At 39.0% G+C, this 24,987-nt stretch overlaps 3 protein-coding genes across 3 annotated transcripts; 1 reads left to right on the plus strand and 2 right to left on the minus strand.

Moving 5' to 3' along the window:
* The first annotated feature begins 10 nt into the window (after window positions 1-10).
* On the plus strand, window positions 11-13,040 carry LOC103720136 (ATP-dependent zinc metalloprotease FTSH 5, mitochondrial-like). The gene is made up of 7 exons (XM_008809715.3): window positions 11-219; window positions 2,150-2,237; window positions 7,152-7,412; window positions 9,221-9,457; window positions 9,546-9,670; window positions 10,734-11,210; window positions 11,539-13,040. The coding sequence occupies exons 1-7, from the start codon at window positions 193-195 to the stop codon at window positions 12,454-12,456; spliced, it is 2,133 nt and encodes a 710-aa protein (XP_008807937.2). The 5' UTR covers window positions 11-192; the 3' UTR covers window positions 12,457-13,040.
* A 3,191-nt stretch (window positions 13,041-16,231) lies between these two features.
* LOC103720146 (glyoxylate/succinic semialdehyde reductase 2, chloroplastic) lies at window positions 16,232-20,837 on the minus strand. Its single transcript, XM_008809726.4, has 12 exons — window positions 20,594-20,837; window positions 20,269-20,350; window positions 19,341-19,406; window positions 18,945-19,020; window positions 18,810-18,865; window positions 17,868-17,952; window positions 17,677-17,737; window positions 17,362-17,414; window positions 17,177-17,247; window positions 17,011-17,083; window positions 16,800-16,904; window positions 16,232-16,709 (listed from the first exon to the last, which is right to left on the minus strand). Exons 1-12 carry the CDS (start codon window positions 20,808-20,810, stop codon window positions 16,542-16,544), a joined length of 1,113 nt encoding a protein of 370 aa, XP_008807948.3. The 5' UTR covers window positions 20,811-20,837; the 3' UTR covers window positions 16,232-16,541.
* Window positions 20,838-23,860: 3,023 nt separating this feature from the next.
* On the minus strand, window positions 23,861-24,760 carry LOC103721503 (NDR1/HIN1-like protein 10). The gene has a single exon (XM_008811753.4). It carries the CDS (start codon window positions 24,713-24,715, stop codon window positions 23,909-23,911), a length of 807 nt encoding a protein of 268 aa, XP_008809975.2. The 5' UTR covers window positions 24,716-24,760; the 3' UTR covers window positions 23,861-23,908.
* Window positions 24,761-24,987: the final 227 nt, after the last annotated feature.

The following is a 24,987-nucleotide window of genomic DNA, read 5'->3' on the forward strand; positions in this document are numbered from 1 at the left end:
GATAAATCTCTCGCGTTACCTTCCTTGCGGGTGGCGGCCGACCTCCTCCTCCTCCTCTCCGACGTCTCCTCCTCCTTTGACGCAGAAATACTTTGATTCCGTTTTAGGTTTTATTTATAGATTACGAATAGAGGTAGATCGAGAGAGGGAAGGAGGGAGGGAGGGAAGAAGGAAGGTTTTCTTGAAGGAATTATGGCGTTGAGGCGCCTCCTCACGAAGGTATGATCTCTCAGTGATAGCGTTGGTGGAATATTTCTGTTAATTGAATCTAGAAAACTTATTTCCGGGTACTAGGGTTAGACGCACGGATTGGGTTTTTTTTTTTTTTTTGTAATTTGATGCGGTTTTGTGGATCTGAAGAACCTTTGGGTCTGGATGTTGTGATCTCGAGAGGAATTCTAGAAATTGGTTCTGAAGTTTTGATGGTTTATGTTTGTCATTGGAAACAGGATGGGTTTAGTTTAGGCAATATCTGGTGCAAAACCCTAATTTGCCATCTGTTTCTTTTTGGCTTTCTTTTTTCTTGGATTTTATGAATTTTATAGAATTATTAATATTATTATTTTTGCTGCAGAGCCACTTGAAGAATTGGGGACTTTCTTGCGCTTTTAGCATTTTCAATTTATAATTCCTGCTATAATTTTCGATTCACGGCTTCCTCATTCCTGCCCTTTTATTATTCTGCCTTTACTCGAAGAAGAGCATTAGGTTAGTGGGGGCAAGTGCCCTTCTAAGCTCTAAACCCAAAAAAAGGTGCCCTTCTAGACTTCAAAAAAAAGCGAGTAATGCAAAATCTTCCCCTTTCATTATATACTAGATACAGGAGGTAAACTGTTCAAACCTATTCCCATAACATCTTCTTGTTTATTGAACAATCGTTTGCTTCCATTTATTTTATAGAAATCCTGCCAAGGAGGCAGAATAGCTTATTTTTACATGAAATAACGCATCAACAATATCTGAATGGACAATACTTCCTAGTCACATGGATGGGTGGTTTTAAACTTCCATCACGTTATTCTTGGCTGCAATACAAAATGTTCAATAGTGTAAGTGATAAGGAACCACGTAATTGTACTTATTTTGATTAATTTTGTACAGAGGACCTGTTTCTTTATTTAGATCTTTGGAATAGAAAAGTTACTCTGTTGATCGTTATACAGATTCTCCTGATTAGGACAAGTGGTTAAAATGGTCAATGGAATGATTAACTCAGCTGTTATATAACTTATCATAATGATGAGCATTTTCAACCAATCGAGCTTGAACTACGGGATTGAGTGAGAGACATGATAATGCAGAGAGCAAGAACGTACAACTTCCATTTATAGTAGCATGCATGACCTCTTTGGCTAGCTGGAAATCATGAGGACTCAAAATATTTATAAAGCTCACTATTGTGGTTGTTGTCCATTTAAACTTCTCGCCAATGCCATGGTCTCCTTGCTTATTATTTTCATATACCAATCTTAAGGAAGAAACTAATTGCTTTTGACCTTGAGGAGCCATTGATGTTATGGACAGTTCTTTGATTATGACCCAATTTTCAATGTGACCTCAGAATACTTAAATATTTGGGGCAGAGGAGGATAAGTGTATCAAAGTTTCTGTTTTTGTCATTGTCTCAATCCAACTTCCCTGGAGACAATGGATTCTTGACCTGTCTTACATCATGTTTTTAATAATCTAATGATAAATGATAGTACTCATTTTGCATGATTTATAGTGAACAATCATCTAAGGGTACAAGTTATATGCCTCATTAGTAGTTTTTTTGGGAGCACTCTTGTTGGAAACAATTTGACAAGAGAAGAAGCAGTTTTGACTGTAGGTGTGGTACCTATTTGCTTTGCTCTTGTGCTTATGTGGAGATTTTGAGATTATCTGATCCCATGGTGTTGTGCATGTGTTTTCTTTAATGCTTACTTCTGGGGATGATTGGTTCATTAGTTGACATACCTTTCCATATTCTGCTGATTAGAGGACATCTTTTGCATTAATTTCGTGTTTAGTGGTCACAATATGTTAAGGGAAGGTATTGGCCACTTTTTCAACATGTTTGTCCCAACGAAGCAATGGCTGGGAAACAATTGTTCTTTACATTATATTATGTTCTGTCTTAATTTTAATTTTGTTTATATTGTAATAGATTGCAAAACAACAATTGGAGCCTTTATATTTATATCAATTAAGTGGTCGATCCCGTCTAGCTTCATACTCGGTTGAAGGTAGTGGAGGTATGTAAATCTCGTTGTCGTTCATTTTTAATGGATATATATTTTGACAATTTCAATTCTTGCTCTCTAAATTTACCAATTTTGTTTATAATTCAGCTTTTTTGGCTGCAAAGCTAAACTCATATCCAGTTTAAAGTTGTTATTCTGGACCTTGTTCATGTTGTTGGTTTAGCTTCCAAAACTACTTTCTGCAAGTTTCTAAGTTTAGCAATATGCACTTGTTTAATTGGAATTATGCAGTGCATGTTCTCTCTTTGCGAGACCTCACTATAAATGCATTGAACTTATAAATGCATTGAACCCTAGTGTTATATGGTACCAGATTTTGATCTAGTAATCCATTAGGATGCATATATTATCCTGATTTTTAGCTCACATTTTCCCAGTAAGATCATTCCTGTTGTTTAAGACCGTAGGTTTCTTGGAAAATTATAGATATAAGACAGATCTTTAAGATATTTCAACATTTAGATGTAAAATTGTGTCCACATAAGTTCGTTATATTATCAGCCCCTTATAGGAGTGCCATATTTTGCTCGTAGTCAGGTTATTACTTGTTGCCTTATTAGGAAAATGAATACTCTCTTGTTTCAGGGATTGTGTAAATTCTGTTAAATATTTTAAGAATATATGTTTGTACCTTTTGCTCTATATTGACAATTAGTATTCATCTAAAATGATCCTATAGAATCAGATAATGTTTTACGTTTTACTATTCTCAAGAAGCATTAATGCTCTTGGAGTGTAGTTCTTTTAAGGTGATGGAGGTATCTAGCAATTTCTTGTTGTTCAAATTGGATCCCTAATGACACATAGTGTGATGGTTGACTTAAGGAATTTCATAAGGTGTGTATGGTGCAAGAAAAAAAAGGGTGGAACATACCTTGTTTAGCAAACATTGGACTGTTTTGTTAGCGTTGAGAAAAAGATCAGTCTAGGGATTAGATCATACAGTTGATAAATCTTAGAGATCTTATAGGACAGTACCATGTTACTTGGACATATGACATGGATGTCGAGTTCCAAGTGTCCAGAAGAGTGGACACGGGATCTTTCAAAAAATTGGATTGTGAGCACATTCATATTATATAGATATTTTCTATAAATATATGTAGATGTATGTATGTAATGAATAATTTGCTGGGCCAATCGCTTTATAATTTTTAAGATTCATAAAACCTTTGCTAAATATTATGCTAGACTTGAAATCTTATAGGTAGAAGTTTCAGGAGTTGATATTTAATTGTATTGATATTATGATTTGCTGAATTGGAGTGTCAAGGAGTGTCATGAAGTGTCCAGGTGTCCAAGTTTCCAAACACAATGACAAATAAAAAACCCTCAGATTTTGAAGTTTCCACGTAATACTAGAATGGTATGCAAGTATGCTTGGGAATTGGTTCATAGCATTGCAAGAGTTAGGTTGAGGAACTTTATATGTGAACTAATACTTTCCAACCCTTGTCCCCTTATTCTTAGTATAAATTGGAGATTGAAACTTTTTTCTTCTTTTTTTTTATATAAAACATTTTGCAATTAGCCTATTATGGCTCCCATTTTTTCTTGTGATAGTTTTAATTTAAAGAAAATTATATATTAACCCCTTTGACTTGGCCCATATTTCACACACACACACATCCAACACTTTAGAAATGTCAGTTAGATCCTTAAAGTTGCATTTGATTGCAATGTAATCCATTCATTCATCTCTGTTAACTGGATGTTAAGGGTCTCCACCCAATCCTGGTCCCTGTCCTCCCTATCTCCTCGCTACTGTCACTCCAGGACAGCCATTGCCAGCCTTGGCGGCGGTCCACCCCACGACCATATCTATCTCTCTCCCTCCTCCACCCCTCCCCACTGTCCAATCCCCGCCTGCCACTCTTTCCCAAGACCTCAAAAGCACCTCTAGCTCTCTCTCCTCTATATCTATCTTCAAGTTCAGATCAAAGAAAGGAAGAGGGCTTAGCTGCCACAAGTCTCCTAGCTAGCAGAGAGAGAGAAGAGGGGGGGGGGGGTTGGAAAGGCTAAAGGCAACCAAATTGGACAGGTGGCTTTATAATTTGTATGCAACTTTTGATCCCTCCTAAGAACCATGTGAGACACAGAGATGCTGCCTCCCTGCTTCCTTGCTTGAGTTCGCTAAATGAAAGGGGGGAGAGAAATGCTTGAAAAGCTAAGAAATGTTGAGTGATTGATGGGCAAATGGTAGACTTAGAGATAGGGAGGAGTAGGTTGAGGCATAGATGTTCTGGGTTGGGGTTGTCTCCCTTCGGGTCAAGAGATGAAGGGGGAATTAGAAAATTAAAAAAGATTGAAACTTTGGGCAAAATTTTTTTAAAAAAATGGAGAAAAAAAAGGTTTTAAGAAAGCTACGATCAATACAACAGAAATTAACCTGAAACTTGGCTGGACATTTGCTCCAAGATAGGGGACATGATGGAGAGCGATGTCTCTATAAGACTCCGCCATGAGGGATGTCATCAAGTTGGAGCAATACCACCATGATGTGCTACTGTATCTATGTTCTTCTGCAGCTATTGAGGTCGTTTCTCCTACAAAAAGTGGTAGTGGTTGTAGTAGCAGTGCCACTTGCTTTAACAAGGACTCAGGTGATGCACGCTTGATTGGGAAGTTTGAGGATTTGAATGAAATACAGGCACTTGGCTGGTTGGAGGAATTCAAAATGACAGCTTTTTAGTGATATCAGAGGGGAAGGTGAATCAGAAGATGTTTCACATCATTATAGAACGGAGTCAAAGCGAACAAGTATGTCCAGATTTGATGTAGGAGCGAGTACATATTATTCCTTGAATGAAATAAGTGAAAGTAGTAAGAAAGATGGTGTTCCAAGTCAATTGAGTGATGAAGTCCGGGACTATGCACGAATGAGGGGAGAAATATATGAAAAGATGTGCTTGGAGAAAATTCCTGAGTGATTCAGGTTTAACATTAGTATCTCGAATGGTGATGTTGATGGGTAATGAAGACATGGCTTTTGAGATTGTAAAAATTCCTATAAGTAGCTTTAACATTAGTAGCTCGAATGGCAATGTTGATGGGTAATGGAGACATGGCTTTTGAGATTGTAAAACAGATGAAGGCATTGGGTATAACTCCAACTGTGGTGATACAATCCTGCTTTTTTAGCCTTCTGCAGTCAGTGGTGAGATTGAGAAAGCATTCGAGCTAGAAAGGCACATGTTGGAATCTGGGATCCACCCTGAAGAGCTCTTTTAAGATCTATTGTGGCAGCTCGTAGAGAAGGTCTATTACTTACTGCACAAGCTTAGAACTAATGTGAGACAGGTTTTGCCATTCACAGCAGAATTAATTGAGGCATGATTTAAAAGTTCAACTGCTTCTAGAGTGGGAAGAAGGAAATCGAATGTAAAGATGGTAGAACAAGAATTGGGGAATGGTGGATGGGGTTGGAATGGGTTGGATTGGTTGGATAAGGGGAAATGGAATGTGGAACATGTACATGTTGATGCCTGGCTTCCGTAAGAAGATGGTGACCATAGACCTCAATCCAACTAGACTGAAAATTTTGCTGGATCTGTAGCATATATTAGCTAGCAAGTGGGAAAGGAATGCAAGCTTCCAGCAATTCCAAGTACAAGTGCTTTACCTATAAATATGCCATTTCATAATATAGATCCTCGGAATCCAAAGTTGGAGCAATGGGTGAGGATGAGGAAGGAGAGGACCTAGTTGAGGGTAGAACCCTTGGCGCTGGCTGCGACGAGGGCAAGAACGACATGGACAAATAGTAGGGGAAAAGCAAGGTCGGCTTGGCCATGGTAGAGACTTGAGCAACTTAATGGGAAAGCATCACCAGCGGTGCTGAGGGTGAGGATGACATGGACAAAGAGCGGGAAGACGACGAGGTGCGGGAGTGCTTGGAGCTGCATGCATGGTAAGGACTTGAGAAAATGTTGACGAGATGGCATTTTCATCATTTGCAGATGGTCATCAACGGTGTCATAGGGGAGATGGTCGGGGGATCACTTTGCAATGAAATATAACTTTAAGGATCTAATTGAGACATTTTAAAGTGTAGGGATGTATGTGAAACATGGGAAAAGTTAAGGGGGTCGAAATGTAAATTTTCCTTAAATAGACTTGTAATCTTTAGTTTTTGAGTATATTTTCACCCAGGCTGAGCAGTGTTTCTTGACTTGAAAGAGCAAAGTTAACAAGCTAAATGTTATAACCATCAGAAGCATGGTAGGCATGAAAATATAAAAAAACTTAGAGAACTCTTAGGAATGCTTTAGAATATATTCTGATGAAATCTTTTCTACTGTCATGAAATTACAGAGGCTAGTATGCCAATCTTCTATTGACAGGATTGTGTTTTGTGGTTGTGGCTATGACGCAAACTGGGTTGATTAGGTAGGTGATAAAATACCTGGTGGAGCACTGGATGCTAGGGAAGTAACTTAGCTTGATTGATACCTTGCAAAAGCTACAAAATGCCTCACAAGCATCCACATCTCCATAGATATGAAAAGGAACACTTTTGATTCTGGTTAATAAAAAAAAGAGTTGAGGGATGTTCAGCATGTATTTGTGCCTGAAGGTTTTTTCTTTCTTAATACTTATGAAGATCCATTAGGTCAATTTTGTATATATGCATTTGGATATTTATCTTGCAAATAAAACTGACTAGTTAGCTGGTCACATTGTTTCCTCAAAAACAGTATGTAATTTCTGACTGATAATCTGTGTGTAATTGTTAGTCACCTGAACTAAAAGGAGCCTTGTTTATATTTTCTTTCTAAGAAATGTTGGTTGTATTTTCAACCTTAGTCCTTGCAAAAATCAAATGGCGCTCATTCTAATTAAAATAAGCCTTGCATTACCCTTTTCCTCATAACACTGATTTTTTTATATGTTTACTGATTGTAGGAAGCAGACTCAGAAATTTTCACCAAAGGTTTCAGTCAAGCTATGTTGGTAGTTTTGCTCGCAGAGCATGGGATGCAGATGGACCCAATGATGTTGCACTTCTTAAAGAGCTTTACAGAAGTGATCCAGAAAGAGTTATTAGACTATTTGAAAGTCAGCCTTCACTACATTCTAACCCTTCAGCAATTGCAGAGTATGTTAAGGCATTAGTGAAAGTTGATAGGCTGGATGAAAGTTCATTGCTCAAGACATTGCAAAGAGGTAATATACTACTGTCCTGTAATGACCTTATGGTCTGTGATGGATTTTGGCTTGCATGATATGATGGTGTGACTGTTAAGTGCATGGCATGTAATGCAGTGACAATCGTGTTCACTAGCGGCACATTACATTTGTGACTGTTATCAAGCATCCATGGTGTCATTCTGTAGGTTTAGTATGTAGTTTTGAGTGCATAGCATGGAATGGAAGAAAAGCTCTTTTAATTGATAGATGTGTTAATATTGTTGCACATCTGTTTGGTGCTTATATCATAGCCACACACAGTTGTTTGTTTCCATGCTTATCTTCCTGAGGTTACCTATTAATCTTTCAATTGCTTATTTTAAAAACCCTGAGCGATGATAAATGTGTAACTTTTTCCCATTTATTTTGGTCAGGTCAATGCATTCCATTTTACCATTTTCACTCCGAGCCGTACCAGTTTCTGTTGTGAGCCTTCTAGTCTTCTCCATTAAACTGAATTTTGATCTTCTTGGACCTCTATACAGCTGCCCTATTTTCCGACATTTGTCCTAAAACCAGCCTCTCTGGCAACCATTATAGTTGTCTTTTACTTTAGCACCTAGTAATTTTGAGAACAGTACATTGTAAAATGTGATGATATTCGACTATGCATATCAGTTTATAGTTCCTATTACTTTGTTTTCAACAACATGCATAACCTTTCAATAGTAGTTCCGAAAAAGTGTCAAAGTGATCAAAATAATTGAGATGGTAATCCTTGAAGTCTTTGAATGTGTTTCTGTTCATTGTTTGTCTTGGATGCCTTGGTAGGCCCCTTACTTGCCCAAAAATATGCATTCTGCAAGAATTCTACTCCAATTCAGAGGATCGAAACTAGGTTAATAACTAGTAGTAGGTTCTATGGAACATATTTCGATTTCTGAGGTTGATTTGGTATATATCATGCATATGGGATGAGGCTTTTAGGGGATTCTTTTGTGAATTAATATCCCATAGTATCTTCAATTACCGTCCCAAAATAGATCTCTTTAAGGTCCTTTATTCATTTTATTTCCAATTAGCAGACCCTTAGATGCTAAATCTTCATTTTTTAGGCTGTAGTCATCAAATTTGTCTAGGTTGAATCATTAACAGTAAACTTGACACTGAGTGTCAGAGCCATGAAAGCCTGGTCTAAACAAGTTTGTAAGGTGGTTATATGCTTCTGAAATCTTCAAAACACTAAAAGAACTGTACCTTTTAAAGCTGAAATAGAGATTTGATCACAAGTTATGGGCTATAAAAATTGCGTCTGTTTATATTTGATGTAGAAATTTATTAACATTAAAACTAATGCCTGGTGCAAGGTTCGCTGTACCGGTCGGTACCGAGCGTACCGTACCCGTACCGATGGATACCGGTATCGGTACACCAATGTCGGTACGGTCGGTACCGAGCGTATGGTACCGTACCGACATTCGGTATGCCTATACTAGTGCGGCACCGGTACGGGGTTCGGTACCGGCACGGCGAACCTTGGCCTGGTGTCTAATTTATAATCCACATACATTACTTGTATCCACTCCTCACTAGTTTAGAAATGCATCTATAATTTTCTTTTGTGGAGTCGCATCCCAAATTTCACATTCAGTGACCCTTATATAATATATATATTTTTATTTTGATGATCATTTTTGTGCCTCCAAAATTAAGCTCTTTTGCTTGTTAACTTTTGGTGTATTATCTTCCCATTCTTAGTTTATCGTTTTCATGTAACTTGCTTTCCATTCTATGAGTATATGCCTAGTATCTCATGGGGTGACTTTATGGATGATGATATATAGGCATTGTTAAATCGGCAAGGGAGGAAGAGACTATCAGCAGCATCCCGACATTGAGGAATGTGGGCCAGATGACCAAGGAAGGAATTCTTGGAACTTCAAGTGCCCCTATTCATATGGTGACAGCAGAAACTGGTCATTTTAAAGAGCAGTTGTGGCGTACATTTCGCACTATTGCCCTAACCTTTCTTTTGATATCTGGTGTTGGAGCACTCATTGAGGATAGAGGAATTAGTAAAGGTTTGCTGTCTCTTAGGATTTGATTAGTTGCTTCATTGCCTGAAATAATTGAGTTGATGAAAGTTTTCTTCATAATAATTTTACACAGGGCTTGGTCTACATGAGGAGGTGCAGCCGAGCATGGATTCTAGTACCAAATTTAATGATGTAAAGGGCATTGACGAGGCTAAAGCTGAACTCGAGGAAATTGTTCATTACCTTCGCGATCCAAAGGTAAAAGCAAACTCATTATATACAAAATAATGGATAGTCTTCTTTCCCTAGTTTTCTGAGGATTCTCATGCTGTTGAAAGTGTTTTGTTTGATATTTAGTTAAATAAGATATATAAAATTCCCTTGCTCAGGACTAACTGAATATGATATGAGGTAGCTTTTTATCCAAGATTGGAAATAGCATTGGCATCTGCTGTATACCTGGTTTTGCAGTGGGATGTAACATTACTACCTGTTTGCATTATTCCTTATCTGGTTGATTTGATATATGTCCATTTGATTGCAGTGATTTGATATTGTTTATTTTAATGCTTAAAATGGACAATCAGTTATCATGATTCCATATATTCTACAATTCTTGCCTTTAATAGTTAAAAAAATAAAGTGACTACAGGACCACTGCTTTCTGTAATTTCTTTAATTCGTTTCAAAAGAGTCAAGAATATCCAACTCTTCAGCATTCAACTCATTCATTCATTCATTTATTGATTCATTGATTATTTATTTTTTTACATTCTTCATGCAAAGGTATTTGCTAATAAAGAATTTCGAAGATTCACTCTTTTAGAGAGAATTATAGGGTTGAAGGGAGTTGGATTACATGATTTTTACTTTCAGTTTAGTACTTCATCATTATCTCGGAAAAACCTTTATGGCATATTTATTACAAGAAATTGGTACACAGATGAGAACACATGCAACATGCCACTAGGCTAGCATGTTTGTTGCCCATTGGAATGAAATGAAAATAAAGTATCCTATGTCAGCCACTTAAACTCCTGCAACTAAACACAAGCAAAGTTCGCTTTGGTCATTGGCCCTGTAATCTCATGCAATGAATGGTCAGTGCTATAAATCCATTTGAGTTACTATCGAGAAACTGTTATCAAGCGCCTTACAACTCACATCTTTTTGAGCTTCAGTTTTCTTTCATGCTTCTATAGTGTGACGTTTATGCTTTATGATGCATCAGTCAATTTACTATTGATATGCGATGCATAGTTTGTAAAGAGACCTGAAGTTCACTTAGATTCTCAAATTTGTATTATGTTGGTTGTTGCAGCGTTTCACCCGCCTTGGTGGCAAGCTCCCCAAAGGTGTCTTGCTTGTTGGCCCCCCTGGGACAGGGAAGACCATGTTAGCAAGGGCTATTGCTGGAGAAGCTGGTGTTCCTTTCTTTTCATGCAGTGGAAGTGAATTTGAGGAGATGTTTGTTGGTGTGGGAGCTAGGAGGGTGAGGGATCTTTTTGCTGCAGCAAAGAAACGATCCCCCTGCATCATTTTCATAGATGAGATTGATGCAATAGGTGGGAGCCGCAACCCAAAGGACCAACAGTACATGAAGATGACCCTAAATCAGTTGCTTGTTGAGTTGGATGGTTTTAAGCAGAACGAGGGGATTATTGTCATTGCTGCAACTAACTTCCCTGAATCATTGGACAAAGCCCTTGTGAGACCTGGACGCTTTGATCGCCACATTGTTGTTCCTAATCCTGATGTAGAGGGCCGAAGGCAAATCATGGAATCCCACATGTCAAAGGTTATGTTCCTCGCAGATATTTTATTTTTTATTGTTGGTCTGTCTCATTGGTGGCTGCAATTCAAAAACATCCAATGCTTGGTGGGCTTCGGCCTTCCTTTTTCCCTAAAAAAATAAAAAAAAGGAAATCCCATGCTGTACAAACTCCATCTTTATTATGTATTTGAGATCTCCCACTTTTGGGTATCTTAATTGTGAGAAACTTTAAGGCATCCAATTTGCCATTTGTGCTGGGCAGCGGGCCATCAAAATAGCCACTAAAAGAACTTTTAAGACAAAATAGCATCTATAAAGTGCTGATGTCAATGTTATTTTTGGTTTGATGCAGGTCTTGAAGGCAGATGATGTGGATCTAATGATCATTGCAAGGGGAACACCTGGGTTCTCTGGTGCTGACCTTGCAAACCTGGTCAACATTGGTGCCCTTAAGGCTGCTATGGATGGGGCCAAAGCTGTGAGCATGGCTGATCTGGAATATGCCAAGGACAAGATCATGATGGGCAGCGAACGCAAATCAGCAGTAATTTCTGATGAATCAAGGAGGCTGACAGCCTACCATGAGGGTGGTCATGCTCTTGTGGCCATCCACTCAGATGGCGCCCACCCAGTCCACAAAGCTACAATTGTGCCACGGGGGATGTCCCTTGGCATGGTAACCCAATTGCCTGAGAAGGATGAGACCAGCATCTCTCGGAGGCAAATGCTTGCAAGGCTGGATGTTTGCATGGGTGGACGGGTAGCTGAAGAACTAATATTTGGGGAGAATGAGGTGACCTCTGGTGCTTCCTCGGATCTCAATCAAGCCACAAGTCTAGCAAGAGCCATGGTTACAAAATACGGGATGAGCAAGCAGGTGGGTCTTGTTGCACACGACTACGGTGACAATGGAAAGAGCATGAGCACTGAGACGAGGCTGATCATTGAAAAGGAGGTGAAGGACTTTCTGGAAAGGGCATATAATAATGCGAAAACTATCTTGACGACTCACAATAAAGAGCTGCATGCCCTTGCCAATGCTCTTCTTGAGCACGAGACCCTGACTGGGGCTCAGATCAAGAATTTGCTTGCCCGGGTGCGCACTCAGCAGCAGCAGCAGCAGCAGTTTGTGGCAGCCTCACAGACAACCACCCCTTCTGTGCCAACAACACCTCCATCTGCTGCGGCTGCAGCTGCTGCTGCTGCTGCTGCGGCCCAAGCAGCAGCAGCCAAGGCTAAAGGAGTTGCACAGCCTGCTGTGGGATCTTAGCAGCAAGAGGGTAATTGGTAGGTTCAAGTATGTAATATAAATTGCAGGTTCTTCTAGCATCTGAAGGGTGAATAGGCGGGAAGGACTTCCAAAAACGGAAAAGAAAAAAAAGAGGGCCTGTTGCAAATCCCAAGTCAATGTATGCATAAACATCTATTTGTTTCTTCCCTGAGCTTGCAGAAGAGCAAAAGTAGAAACTTTTGGCAGGGACACAGAATGTGAAGGTTTTTAAATCACAATGTTGGGACAGGCTTCATTTTTTTTCTCAATTCTAACAATGTTAATTGCAATATTCCCTTTGATTAATGATGGTGCTTCAACAGCAGCTTCTAGTGGAGGTAACTGCAAGCCTGTGAGGCCCTGTTCACAAAAGCTGAGCTCCGTGTAGATGGCCATTCTGTGGATGTACTGTTTCTTTTCATCATTATGTTGCACCAACCAGCTTGTTGATTATGCTTTCTGGACACTGGACAGCGAGCATGACTTGGACATTGATGTAAAGACTTGTAGGTTGTGTTTCTACTACAAGCTTGCACTCTCTTAAAACAGATTCTACTGCCAGCAATGCATTTTTGTTTATTTTATTTTTTCTTTTCTTAAAGCAAGGGGAAGTTGGCAGCAGGAGACACCCTCTTAAATTGGGACCGTTGAAAGCCTGTTTCTATCGGAATTCTTGGCTTCTACCTTGGGGTAAGTGCAGTGAAAGCCGCGGTGTTATCGTTACTCCTTTTTGTTCCATGTTGACTGGCATTAAGGGTCGATCCTTTTAGCTCCATCGAGGTGGAAAGATCACGGTACTCAAGAGAAGGATAAGGCGGATTAAAGGTGAGAAGAAGGTTGTCATTGGGGTCCTTTCCGGTTCAGCCTTTAGACCGGACTGTCTAATCCACAGAATATGATCACCCAGCAGGTAGTCATTTGTGAAAATCAACAGATGTTTAGGGTGTGTTGGGTTTGCTAGAATAGAAATCGGAATCTGAATGATTATAGTTTCTGATATATTTGGTTTGTAATTAGATACGGAATGGAAATAACAGATTGTAGTATTTTTAGAAAATTAATTAAGCAGAAAGATATTTTTGAAAAAATTAATTTTCTAAGTAAACCTGATGGAATGGAATTTGAATATCGAAAGTAAAGCTGGAATTGAGTTCTAGAGGATTAAGAGAATGAGACTTTCTCCAACCAAATGGCAGCTATCTCCAATAAGGATGGAATGCTCGTACACGGCACCATCTTCTATCTTTCATCATTACTCCCTTTCCTTCTATCCTTCCGAACAGACTCTTTTCTAATAATATTCAGACTTCAGCCTGGGACCTAGGGGAGTTTGGACTTGCTTCGAGATGTCCGACGGAGAGTGGATAGGCCTTCACCTGTGTTTCTAAGAACTACACAACTTCGAGCCTTCGGGGGAAAGTTCAAAAAAAAAAAAAAAAAGAAAAAGTTATTCTCAATCTTCCCCACTACCATCAATCACTCTGATCGCGCAAAGCAAGTAGTTGACATGACGAAACATTTACCCAAATTGTTTTTCAAAAAATAATAAGATCCAAATTCTCGCTTATATGTTAATTTTTATTAACTTCTCTTGTAGTGCATGTCAGTCGCTGCTTTCAAAATCTTGAGCATCCAATTCCGCTAATTATGATGACAATAGCTAGACTTGAGATCAGGTTTCCTCGTATTATTTCTTTCGGAACTTCTGAAGCTGGTGGGGGCACAGAAAAAGCTCCTATATTGCCGTCTCTCTCTCAAAGCTTCTCCTAGCGTCTTCATTGTTTTTGTCTCCGGTCAATTCTAACTCTTTTGCCCATTTCAATGAGATTTTTTTTTTTTTGGATGGCCTGAAAAAGTTCGACCAGTTTTCAAGTCGGGCTCAAATATCAAAATATGGCTCAAAAACTCGTAAGCTTCATCACACACACACACACACACACAATATATTATTAATTACATATTTTAAAATATTAAATTATATTATATTTTGTTTTAACTATATTTTTATTTGTAAGTAAGATTTGAATTTGAGCTCATTTGGTTGATATTTAAATTAAATTAAATTAATTTTAAATTTAAACATTAAGATCTAATTAATTTTGAATTAAATTTTAAATTAAAATATTTTAAATCAAGTTGAGCTCAGATCTCTGACCGAGCTCCGTTGCTCCCCAGCAGCACAGAGGACTCATGGAATCGCGCTGCGATGCGTTCGCAGATTGCTGTTCGGTGCCATGCCAGTAGTGCGATTTTCAAAATTTTTTATCTCCCACAAAGTATTAACGATCTTTGAGATTGATTTATCTCTCAGCGCATAGAAAAATGTGCACCACCTCATTTCATAATTGACTATTAATCTTATACATTGCTGCTACTTGAGATTCTTTGGTAGCGTTCTTGGTGTAATTGAATGGCAGTCTCTAAGCAAAAGTCTGTTAAAAAGTACAGGGGGATGGAAAAGACTCGCTTGGTCATAGTCCAGGTCTCTCAAAAACTTAGGCACTACTTCCTGGCATGTCCGGATAACTTGGTATCGTAGATGGACTCCATCAAGTATGTTTTTTAACAAGCTGCTTCTATTTGGCAAGGTTGCCAGGTGGCAATGGTGATAGCAAAATTTGACATCCGGTTTACATAGAAGGTGATCAAGGGGCAAGCAATTGATGACCATCTTGCAGGATTCTCACTCTTAGACATAGAGGTGATTAGCAAGTAGTTTCCAGACAAGTAGATTATGTTCTTGAAAGGAGGCAACCATCTCCGAATTTGAGTCCTGTATTTCGATGGAGTCCTAAACAAAGTCAAGGAGTGGTATTGGCATTCTCCTCATGTCACAAGGGGTCTCCCATCACCCATGCTCTAGCTCGACTTTTTGAACCCTAATGACCAAAGAGTATGAGGCTCCTATCGTGGACTTTAGGATGGTATTAGCCCTAAAAGTCGACATCTTAAGATGATAAAAGATTTCGAGCTCATCCACTAGCAAGTTCTCGACAAGTGCAAGATAATCAACCTAGAGCTGCTTCCACACCAATAACACACATACATCGGTCGCCCATCAACACTCCATAAAAAGGAAACATGCTTGTAGACGCTCTAGCGACTCTCGCTTCCACTCTCAAGCATCCACTTTACATTAGGTTTGAAATTGTTCGCTATCTTACGGTACCCATAGCTCATCAGGTAAATTATATATGTATATAAAATTAGACTATACTTGAGTAGATCTCCATTCAGATTTGGTCAAATCTAAATTGAATGATGAAGATGTGATGCATCTATACATACATACATACATACATAATATGTATGTCTTGTCAACTTCCTACCACCAGTATTTATGTATGATATGATGCAAGGCTCGTGCCATTGACGAAGAGAGGGAATGTTTTCGAGCAGCAAGGCCATCAGGTTAATTCAACCAAGTAGAAGGAAGGCGTTTTAGTTAGGCATACATAGATCAATTCCCTTGACATGACAAACTGATTTGCTTAAAACCAGGCAACCTCCCCTTCAAGATGATGTCCTCACAGATAATGAAAACCCTTGAAATACTGTTTAAAAAGGAATGATTTACTGCTCTTGTTATGCCGAGAGCTTCGCTGTCAAAGCTTGATAATATGGTTGCATTCAACAACTGAAATTAGTGTTTGCATGCAGAACTCTTGGTCATGTCTCGACCTGTTGTGGAGGAGCACTTAAATTTTATTACATTAACAGTATCACTTGCTTCCTAATCAATATATATCTGATAATGTAAAGTTGATGAGAAAAATATCAATAACACTAGAGAATTTAGATTTGGTGGAATGTAGATCTTCGCATTAAAGGGGCTGAAGTATCAGATTAAAACTGACGGAAGTTAAACATCATCGAGTTGTAGCTTTAAGAAGTGAAATAATATTACCTTAGCGAAGACACGATTTTAGAAAACAATGTAAGTTATAACTTGTAAGGGAACAAGAAACCAGAAGGCAAATCTTGAGGAATCCCAGGCAAAAACTTCCTTGCCACAGAGTTATCCAAATACCATCAGAATAAGCCAGCAATATCAAGAATTCAGTTCAAAGAATGCTGTAATTTTCTCAGTGTTCTGGACGTTGCAATTTCCCTCTCAATGCCTCAATAACTGCCGAGAAGTCCTGATCACCAAGGCCATGAAACTTGGCTGCTTTATACAACTCATTAGCAGCTGCTGCAATTGGGATTGGTTGAGAAACTGATTCAGCTAAGCCCAAAGCAAGCCTTAGATCCTGCCATAAAAAGAATACTTTCAGATCGCATAGAGGATTGTGTCCTCTTCATGCTTCCCTCTTTTGCAGGCATCCAGAAAGATTACAAACCTTCTGTTGATGCTTCAAAGGAAATGCAGTTGGATAGGAGGCATTAACCATTGAAGGTCCTTTGACTGAATACATGGGTGCACTAATAGCACCCTGTGATACCACCTGCAATATACAATATATGAACTTTACACAAAATCCCACCAGGTAATGAATTGGGAAAACCATCGAAAAATGGGGCGGCAGTTTTCTGTACTCAATTTCAAACTACCTCAACAAGAACATTGGGGTCCAGTCCAACTTTCTCGCTGAGAAGTAAACCTTCCGAAAAGGAAGCCATCATGCTGCAAGAGTAGAGAAACAGTAAAATGAATACAAACCGTATTTGGAGCAGTTCAATTAAGAGGTGTACATGACCAGATAGAAGTAATCACAACCTTCCCATGATCATGTTGACAACAAGTTTCATAGCTGCACCATTTCCAACCTCCCCAAGATAGAATCTTGACTGCAGATTACATTGAAAAATATCACATTGGGTAGAAAAGGGAACTCCATGCATATAAGCACAAAGTGAGGCATCCTCTTAAATAACATTTAGGAGCAGATGAGAGGAATCAACCTTCCCCATGACATCTAAGAGTGGTGCCACCGTTTCATACAAAGATGCATCACCTGCAGATTAGCAACTGTATTATAGGCCCACCACGGAATTCACCCTGTAACAAGTTAAATCCAACTAGAAGTAACAAGAAAAATGCATCTGATTAACAAAGCAACAGGAACCAGATTAAAACTGTAAGACACATAACATCAGAACCGGATAAGAAAACTGGGAAAACTAAAGTTACTTTAAATGCCAATCAAAATTCAGAATAACTGACCAACAAATTCAGATATATTCAACTGATTGTTAACATCTGAAAACTAAAGTTACCTGCAGCAAGAAAAATCAGCCGCCCATCTTCTGCAGGCTTTTTGGAGCCTGAAACTGGAGCCTATTAAAAAAGCACTGCAGTTTGCTATATAATTGAAGTACACTGATACACAAGTACAATGACATGGGACACCGAGAATACATTGCAAGCAATAGTTCCCAAAAAGAAAATAAAACCCAAAATATCTGACCTCTATAAAAAGCGCCCCTGCATCTTTAATATGTTTGTTTATCATTTTAGAAGTGGCACCATCTACAGTCGATACATCAACATATCTGTGATTATCTATACAAAGTGAGGCGAGATCACATATATATAATATACATAATTCAATTATGTACTTCAACATATTACTCATTATTGCAGAAACAACATGCATGACTTGTCAACGTAGAATGCATGTACCAGTAAAATCTTCCGATAGAGAAGCAAATAACTGAAACATAATTTAATATTACAATTAGCAAAGTAATACCGCAGCTACATACTCCAGCTTGAGCAAGCCAACAGACAGCGAGCACCACCATTAAATCAGAAGAAATGTCATGTTGAAGACAATGTTATAGATGGAAGAAAAAGTAGCTCATGCTAATGTACTCTAGGCTGCAATGGTCTGATAAGTTTCTACAAGGCTCTAAAAGAACTTTCCCAATATTTATTTGACCTGTTCCCTCCTAGTATTAATTTTTAAGCTCCACACTCAAGTTGCAAGCAGAATGCAGCATGCCAGAGGGTGTATATTTCTCTTCTAGTCTTAATGTGAAGGTCCTTACGAATAATTGCAAGCAGCATGCATCATGCCAGAGGGTGTACGTACTTTCAAACATGATATTGCAAGTTGCAGACTGGTTGTTCTTTTGTAGGAACTCTACTTCTCTACATATCTTCATAATCGGAATAGTTCCACAAAAAAGGGCAATTTGCAACTATAAGACAATAATCAGTTAGAACACAAATGGATCATGATGGTGACCAGACCTAAAACAGACCTGATCGAGATCACAAAAGGAAATAATAGTATCCTGCTTAAGATTGAACCATATCATATTTTAAAAAAAATGATAATAGCAAAAAGAACTACTGCTTCTAAATGCTGATTTCAAATTTATCAGAGAAAGAAAGGTAAGCATACCCTTTTCCTGGACCCATTCCTTTAGCAGCTCCATTTGTCCCACATGCGACGTCAATCTATGCATGGAAGCATCAGCTATGACATTACAGGAAATATGATTGCATAACTGAACAAATCAAACCATGGTATACATACCGCACTTTCAGGGTCAGCAAGCACCGCAAATGTCACATTGCAAGAGGATGCAACTTCTGCTGGTGACGATTCATACCTGCAAGTGAAGCATGTGAATCTCTTCGAGTAGTTCTGTTTAAAATCTAAAAGAAAACATCAGCTGATAAAATACTTTTGTATGCTCCAACTACAATAAGATGTGTCTAACATTGAATAATCGCCTCAAAAATTTCAAGGAAAAAAACTAACAAGATGTTAGGATTTTGAATGTTCCAGTTATAATAAAGAGGAGCGCTTTTCATATGTATGCAGAACAAAGGCATAGAAAATTGATACATAGATAACAAGGGCAGACAAAATAATCCAAAGAAAAGTAAACATCAAACTTGTATGTTGTTTGTTATTAATATAACATACTTTGCACCGAGGTTGACGAGGTGATCACACTTGCTCTTTGTTCTATTCCAGACAGTAATATCACATCTACAAAAGGGATGGCAAGAAGTTAGCCTCAAAAGAAGTATCCAAGATACAGCAAAAATATGATTTCAGAATATAGCCATTCACTTGAAGATAGGTAATGGGTATTCTTGATTACCTCAAGTGATACAGATATAAACTGAAAACTGTAACAATGATTGTTTTTCAAATGGGCTCAATCCTTCAAGGACCATAAAATTACGTTATCAAGTGTCACAAAAAACCACTTTAGCTGAATATTTAACATGTATGATATCATAAACCAATATACAGTAGCATTAATCTTATGGATTCTATGAAAGGCACAGTAGTAGAAGAAAGTATCATCTCCTCATCATAATATCCTATAAACAGAGCATTCTCCAAATTTAGCACTCTGATGACCAGAGGATGAAGTAAGATAAAGAAGACAGGAAAACAACAAATAGAATAAAACAGTTGGGCAGCCTAATGCCATCAGCTTACGCACCCTTGTGTTCCTCAAATACCTTATTACCCTTTCATGAAATATACAAAATTTTCATTAATAACATGATGAAATCTTGTTTGAAACAATAGACTCTGCAATTTAACAACACGGCAGAATGCCAACTAAAAATCAGCAGCGAATACCATTATTTCAAAAGGTACCTCCATCATGCTTTGAAAATCTTATTTGATGTGCCCAAAAATTTTAAGAAACCTCTTCTTTTAATTAAATTTGAGGACAAATGACATGTCTATTAATTGGAATCAAGAGATGCATTCAATGAATTCAACATCCAAACAGAACAAGATTCACAAGCCAGGTTCTTTAAAGCATGTCAGACAGAAATAATAATAACAGCAACGGCGAAAACAATAATAGTAGTAGCAGTATAATTACCCAGCTTTTATAAGGTTCAGTGCCATGGGCGTTCCCATGATTCCGAGACCTAAAAAACCAACACGACCTTGAAATTCAACACCTACAAATCAAAATCAAGAATTGTAAATGAAAAAAAAACACATATTGAAAAGATATTCATGATTTTAAGACTCGATTATGAAGAAAGATGGCTGCTTTTTGAGTCATGCCACTTCCTTGGCACAGACTAAGGATGTAGGATAAGAAATTTTGAAGCAAATTAAGGCTTGCAAATTAGAAGGAACGGATCAAAAGATTTTGTTACGTGGAATTTAAGAGACAGATGGGGGGATTGAGAAGGTACCTTTGGTCGCTTCTTTTGAGAGTTGGGAAGAGACGACAGCGGCAAAAGTGGAACGGGAACTGGGGTTAGGAGTTGGGCGCCTCGGAGAGGACATGGAAATTGGGAGGCAGAAGCTGGAGGGAGTTGCCATGGATGAACGACGAAGATTGGATTTGGTCGAGACGACAAGGTAGGAGGAGAAGGGGAGCCGGGAGCGGTCCAGTGAGAGCTTCGCCATTGGGCTTGGTTGCTACTCCACGCGATAAGATTCTTCTCCCGTACCATCTCGGGAAATAGGCATTAACCCCCCTAAGCTTTGCTCCGTTACATTTACATCCCTTCTCTTCTTTTTTTTTTTTGGCCTTTAACTACTCTCTTAATGACTCGTTCTATGATTGCTGCAACGACTAGCTAGCTCATTGAGAAAACTACCATCCCATTCCCATCATCCTCTAAAACATCTTATGAGCCTTCACCAACAACAAAACCATCATTAATCGCCTCTAGCTTATAATGTGTTTTTAATTTGATAGCTTCAACATGGTGTAAAGTTCCCTAGCTAGGGGTATTAATGGTTAGGCTTAGGTGTATCATAACCAAAACCTAAACCATATATTAGATCAAAATCCAAACCTAAACTAAATCAAAACTCTATACCCTATCTGATGTTAAAGTCAAAAAAAGGATCAAGTATTGGGTTGGATTTTAATTAGAAATCGGATGTACAACAAATTATTTTACCACTTCTCAGACTATGTCATCAAATTACTGATACACAAACTTAAAAAAATATAATAAGATAATAAAATTAAAATATTAGAAAGTTATATTGATTGTTTATTTATTACTTTCATAACCTGGCATCCATGAAACTAAAAAATAAATTAAAAAAAAAATCCTAAAACAACTATAAATACTGGATCATAAAAGATATATTATAGAAAGATTAATTTATCAGTAATAATTATGAATGCACATGTGGTTTGGTTGGGTTTTGGATGTTGGAGGATGGATCCACCCAAAATCAAGTTCCACACAGTTTAATTTGGACCCTAACGAACTCAATTGTTTATTACGTTTTGGACTTATCTCCCCAACCGCTCGCACAGCTTCGAATCACACGCGGAATCTTTAGCCGGGAGTGTCATAATAGCGCAAATCCCGTACTGACTCCCACGGTCACTGGATCATTCCACGTGCGACGTGGTCGTCGATGTCCGCGAGGAGTCAGCACTGTCTGTACTACCAGAGTCGTACGCAATAAACACACAGTAATCGCATTTTTTTAGAGACTTCCACCATGCACGTAAAATATCTTATGAAGTCACTAGAATAGAAGAAAAATTATTAAAAGATTACCCAAACTCGATACGAATAGCTTGAGGAGTAAAATAGTAACACCCGGCAAATAACTTTGAAGGACAGGTGAAACCGCTTTCACCAAAACCAGATGAGAGAAGAATTCAATTCACCCAAAGTGATCAGTCCAAACAAACATGCAACTAATCAAAATTTATCATCTTGATACCAAATCTCTGGTATTGGTACGATATAATAAATACCGAGTATCAGTATACTATTCATACCGAATACCGGTACTGATTCGATAAAATACTGTACGCTTCATACTGATCGGTTCAGACCGGTACAACGTACCTTGAAAGCTTAAAATCTATTATTGATCCACTTCAAATTTAAAAATGCGTATAGTGCTTCAGCGAAATTAGAAATCAAGTACCCATAATAATTTTATTTACCAAATTAATCTGTTCATATCAACCGGTTGCAACTAGTAACCTTTGTCGCACACGACAAAGCATGAACATTTTACATCACAAACCGTTGGTCGTACATAGGCGCCATTCGGTTTAAAAGAAGATCCAAAGACAAGTTCCAGGGAGGCTGGCTTGCTTGCAGCTCTCCTAAAACTGCTTCAATAACTTGGAAGACTGCGCCTAAGTGTGCTGAATTGATAGCAGATGTTTCAGGTGGTCTATATATAGGTGACCGGCCTATTATTTATACATTAACACAACTTTGGATAAAAGGGTGTTCCTTTTACCAAGTATGGTGATCATTAGATATTGATTGTTTGTTAAAGTACTTACCAAAGATCCTGGCTCTCCCCAGTAATCTTCTAAATGATCCTGATGTTCTATGTTGGAGCATTGCTTCTCTTAAGAAGGCATTAGTCTAGTCTCAATCAGAAGTTTAATTGGCTATGGAGGATGACATACGTGAGGCTGGTGTGGAGTAGATTACCGTGCTTTGATATTTTAGCTTTGTGGGACTTGTTATCGTTGCCAAAATGAAAACAGCAGCACATCTTTTCAACTGCTCTACGTCTACTAGATTATCCATTCGCCAGTTTTTTTTTTATATAATCCTTTGATGAGAATTCACCTGTCCTCAATAAGAAACTTTTCTATACGCATGATTTCTTTGGAAAAAAAAAACCAAAGAAAAACAATCCTCTTCCTGGGTGCAAAATTTGAGTTAGTCTGTAAACAAAATTACAAAGTACATTGACACTGCATGCACTATGTGACCCTGCATATCATAAATCATAACTACTCGTTCATATATTGATGTACCAAGATATGCATTTGATGAATGGAGCTTATATGAATTAGCAACTGTAACTAGAAAATAATTTCTCATCATGAAGAAGGCCGCATATAGACCCTCATTTTTCTCACTCAACATCCATCACGTATTAAAACGAAGCGATGGAATCCCTCAATTTTCACTAATAATGCTCTTTACTTGACTTCCGAATCGTACATAAAATTTTTTCACCTCTATTCTGTTTTTCGCATGCATTTCTTGATATTAAAAAAATATTTATCAAACTATATATATATATATGTATAATTATTAAAAAAATAATTTATATATTTTTTTAATAGAATAGATAACTATAGTCCATAGTCATTCGTGCACTTGCACTAGACATGCAAGCGTCAAAACGTCGACGCGTGGAAGGCATCGAGTCCGGTGCTTCCACCGACGCTGCCACATCACCATGAAAACGCCCCGTGCAAAGTTCCCTCCACACTCTACCCTCTACTTAATATAAAGGAAGTAAGATGGAGATCTGAAATAGATTATAATAATTTAATCAAAGAGAATAAGAGAGCTTGAATTGCTTATATCTAACAAGTAACAAGTTATCTAAAATTTCAGAGAAAATCAAAGGAAATATAATCCACAAACTAAAAAAATAATAAACAAAAAGAAAACGTATCAAAAACTATGAACGAACCGGCTAGGCGGTTCTTTTTTTTTTTTTTTTTTTCCTTTTAACTGTTTTAATTGATGATTGAATTATTTTACCTAGAACGTCCACTTCCAGAACTTGATCCGAAGCTTCGCATGACACCGGGCGTTCGCCTGCGAAGTGGCGGTGGCTGCCGCCTTCCCCTTGGCGACGCCGACCTCGATACCGTCACACGACACCGTAAGCCCGATTCGCTTCGACTTGAACCCCCCGATCTTGACCCCGGCCTTCGTCTCCAGCTCGATCTCCAGCGGGAATTTGTTCCTCTTCCTCAGATCCGCCGCCTCGCCCGGATCGAGGCTCCGTCCCGAGCTCGAGACCGTGGCATTGAGCACGGTGGTGTTCTCGGTGCCCTGGACGAACGCCGGGAACGAGCCTTTCCCGATCTCGACCCCATCGGAGTAGACGTAGATGGAGATGTGGTCGTAGAGGAAGACGAGATTCCGGTTGGGGTTCCGGGCGGAGACGGCGATGTCGAGTTGCGAGGTGAGGAGGTCGGAGGACGTGAGATTGAGGGCGGAGAGGCGGACGGAGTGGACGGAGAAGCTGAGGCGCTGGGGGTTGTCGATGACGTAGAATACGCCGGCGGCGATGGCGGCGAGGAAGACGAGGGAGATCAGGAGGAGGGTCAGCCAGAGGCAGCAAGCGCAGCAGCACCCGCGGCCGTGCCGGCGCCGGCGGGGGCCCGCGGGAGGGGGGAGGTGTTTACAGTAGGCGGGGTGCGTGTCGCCGTACCGCCGAGCCTTGTTGGCCGGGAAGGGTAGGGGGCCACCTGCGCCACCGCCAACGGTGGCGCCGACGCCGGTGAGGGTCCGAGCACTACTAGCGTTCGGGTTTGCGGAGAGGTAGGGTCTGTCGCCCATGCCTTTTGCGAGGTGAAAAAGATGTGAAGAAAGGCGGCGAGGGGGAAGGAGACTACTCTGACTCTTATTTATAACGAGTGGAAAAGTGAGAAGAATGAAGAATAATTGAAGATACGCTGCGGTCTTTGAGACTTTGATCGGGGTTTAAAGCTACCGGTGGTTCCCGGCCTTGGTGGAGGAGTGGTCTGAAATTTTTTATGGAATCCAAGATTAATTTGTTTGTTTGGGATCCAACGGTTGTGATGGTGATCTTTGCCACTTTGATGAAGATT

The sequence above is a fragment of the Phoenix dactylifera genome, chromosome 11, assembly GCF_009389715.1.
Source record: "Phoenix dactylifera cultivar Barhee BC4 chromosome 11, palm_55x_up_171113_PBpolish2nd_filt_p, whole genome shotgun sequence".
In the NCBI taxonomy this organism is placed as follows: domain Eukaryota; kingdom Viridiplantae; phylum Streptophyta; class Magnoliopsida; order Arecales; family Arecaceae; genus Phoenix; species Phoenix dactylifera.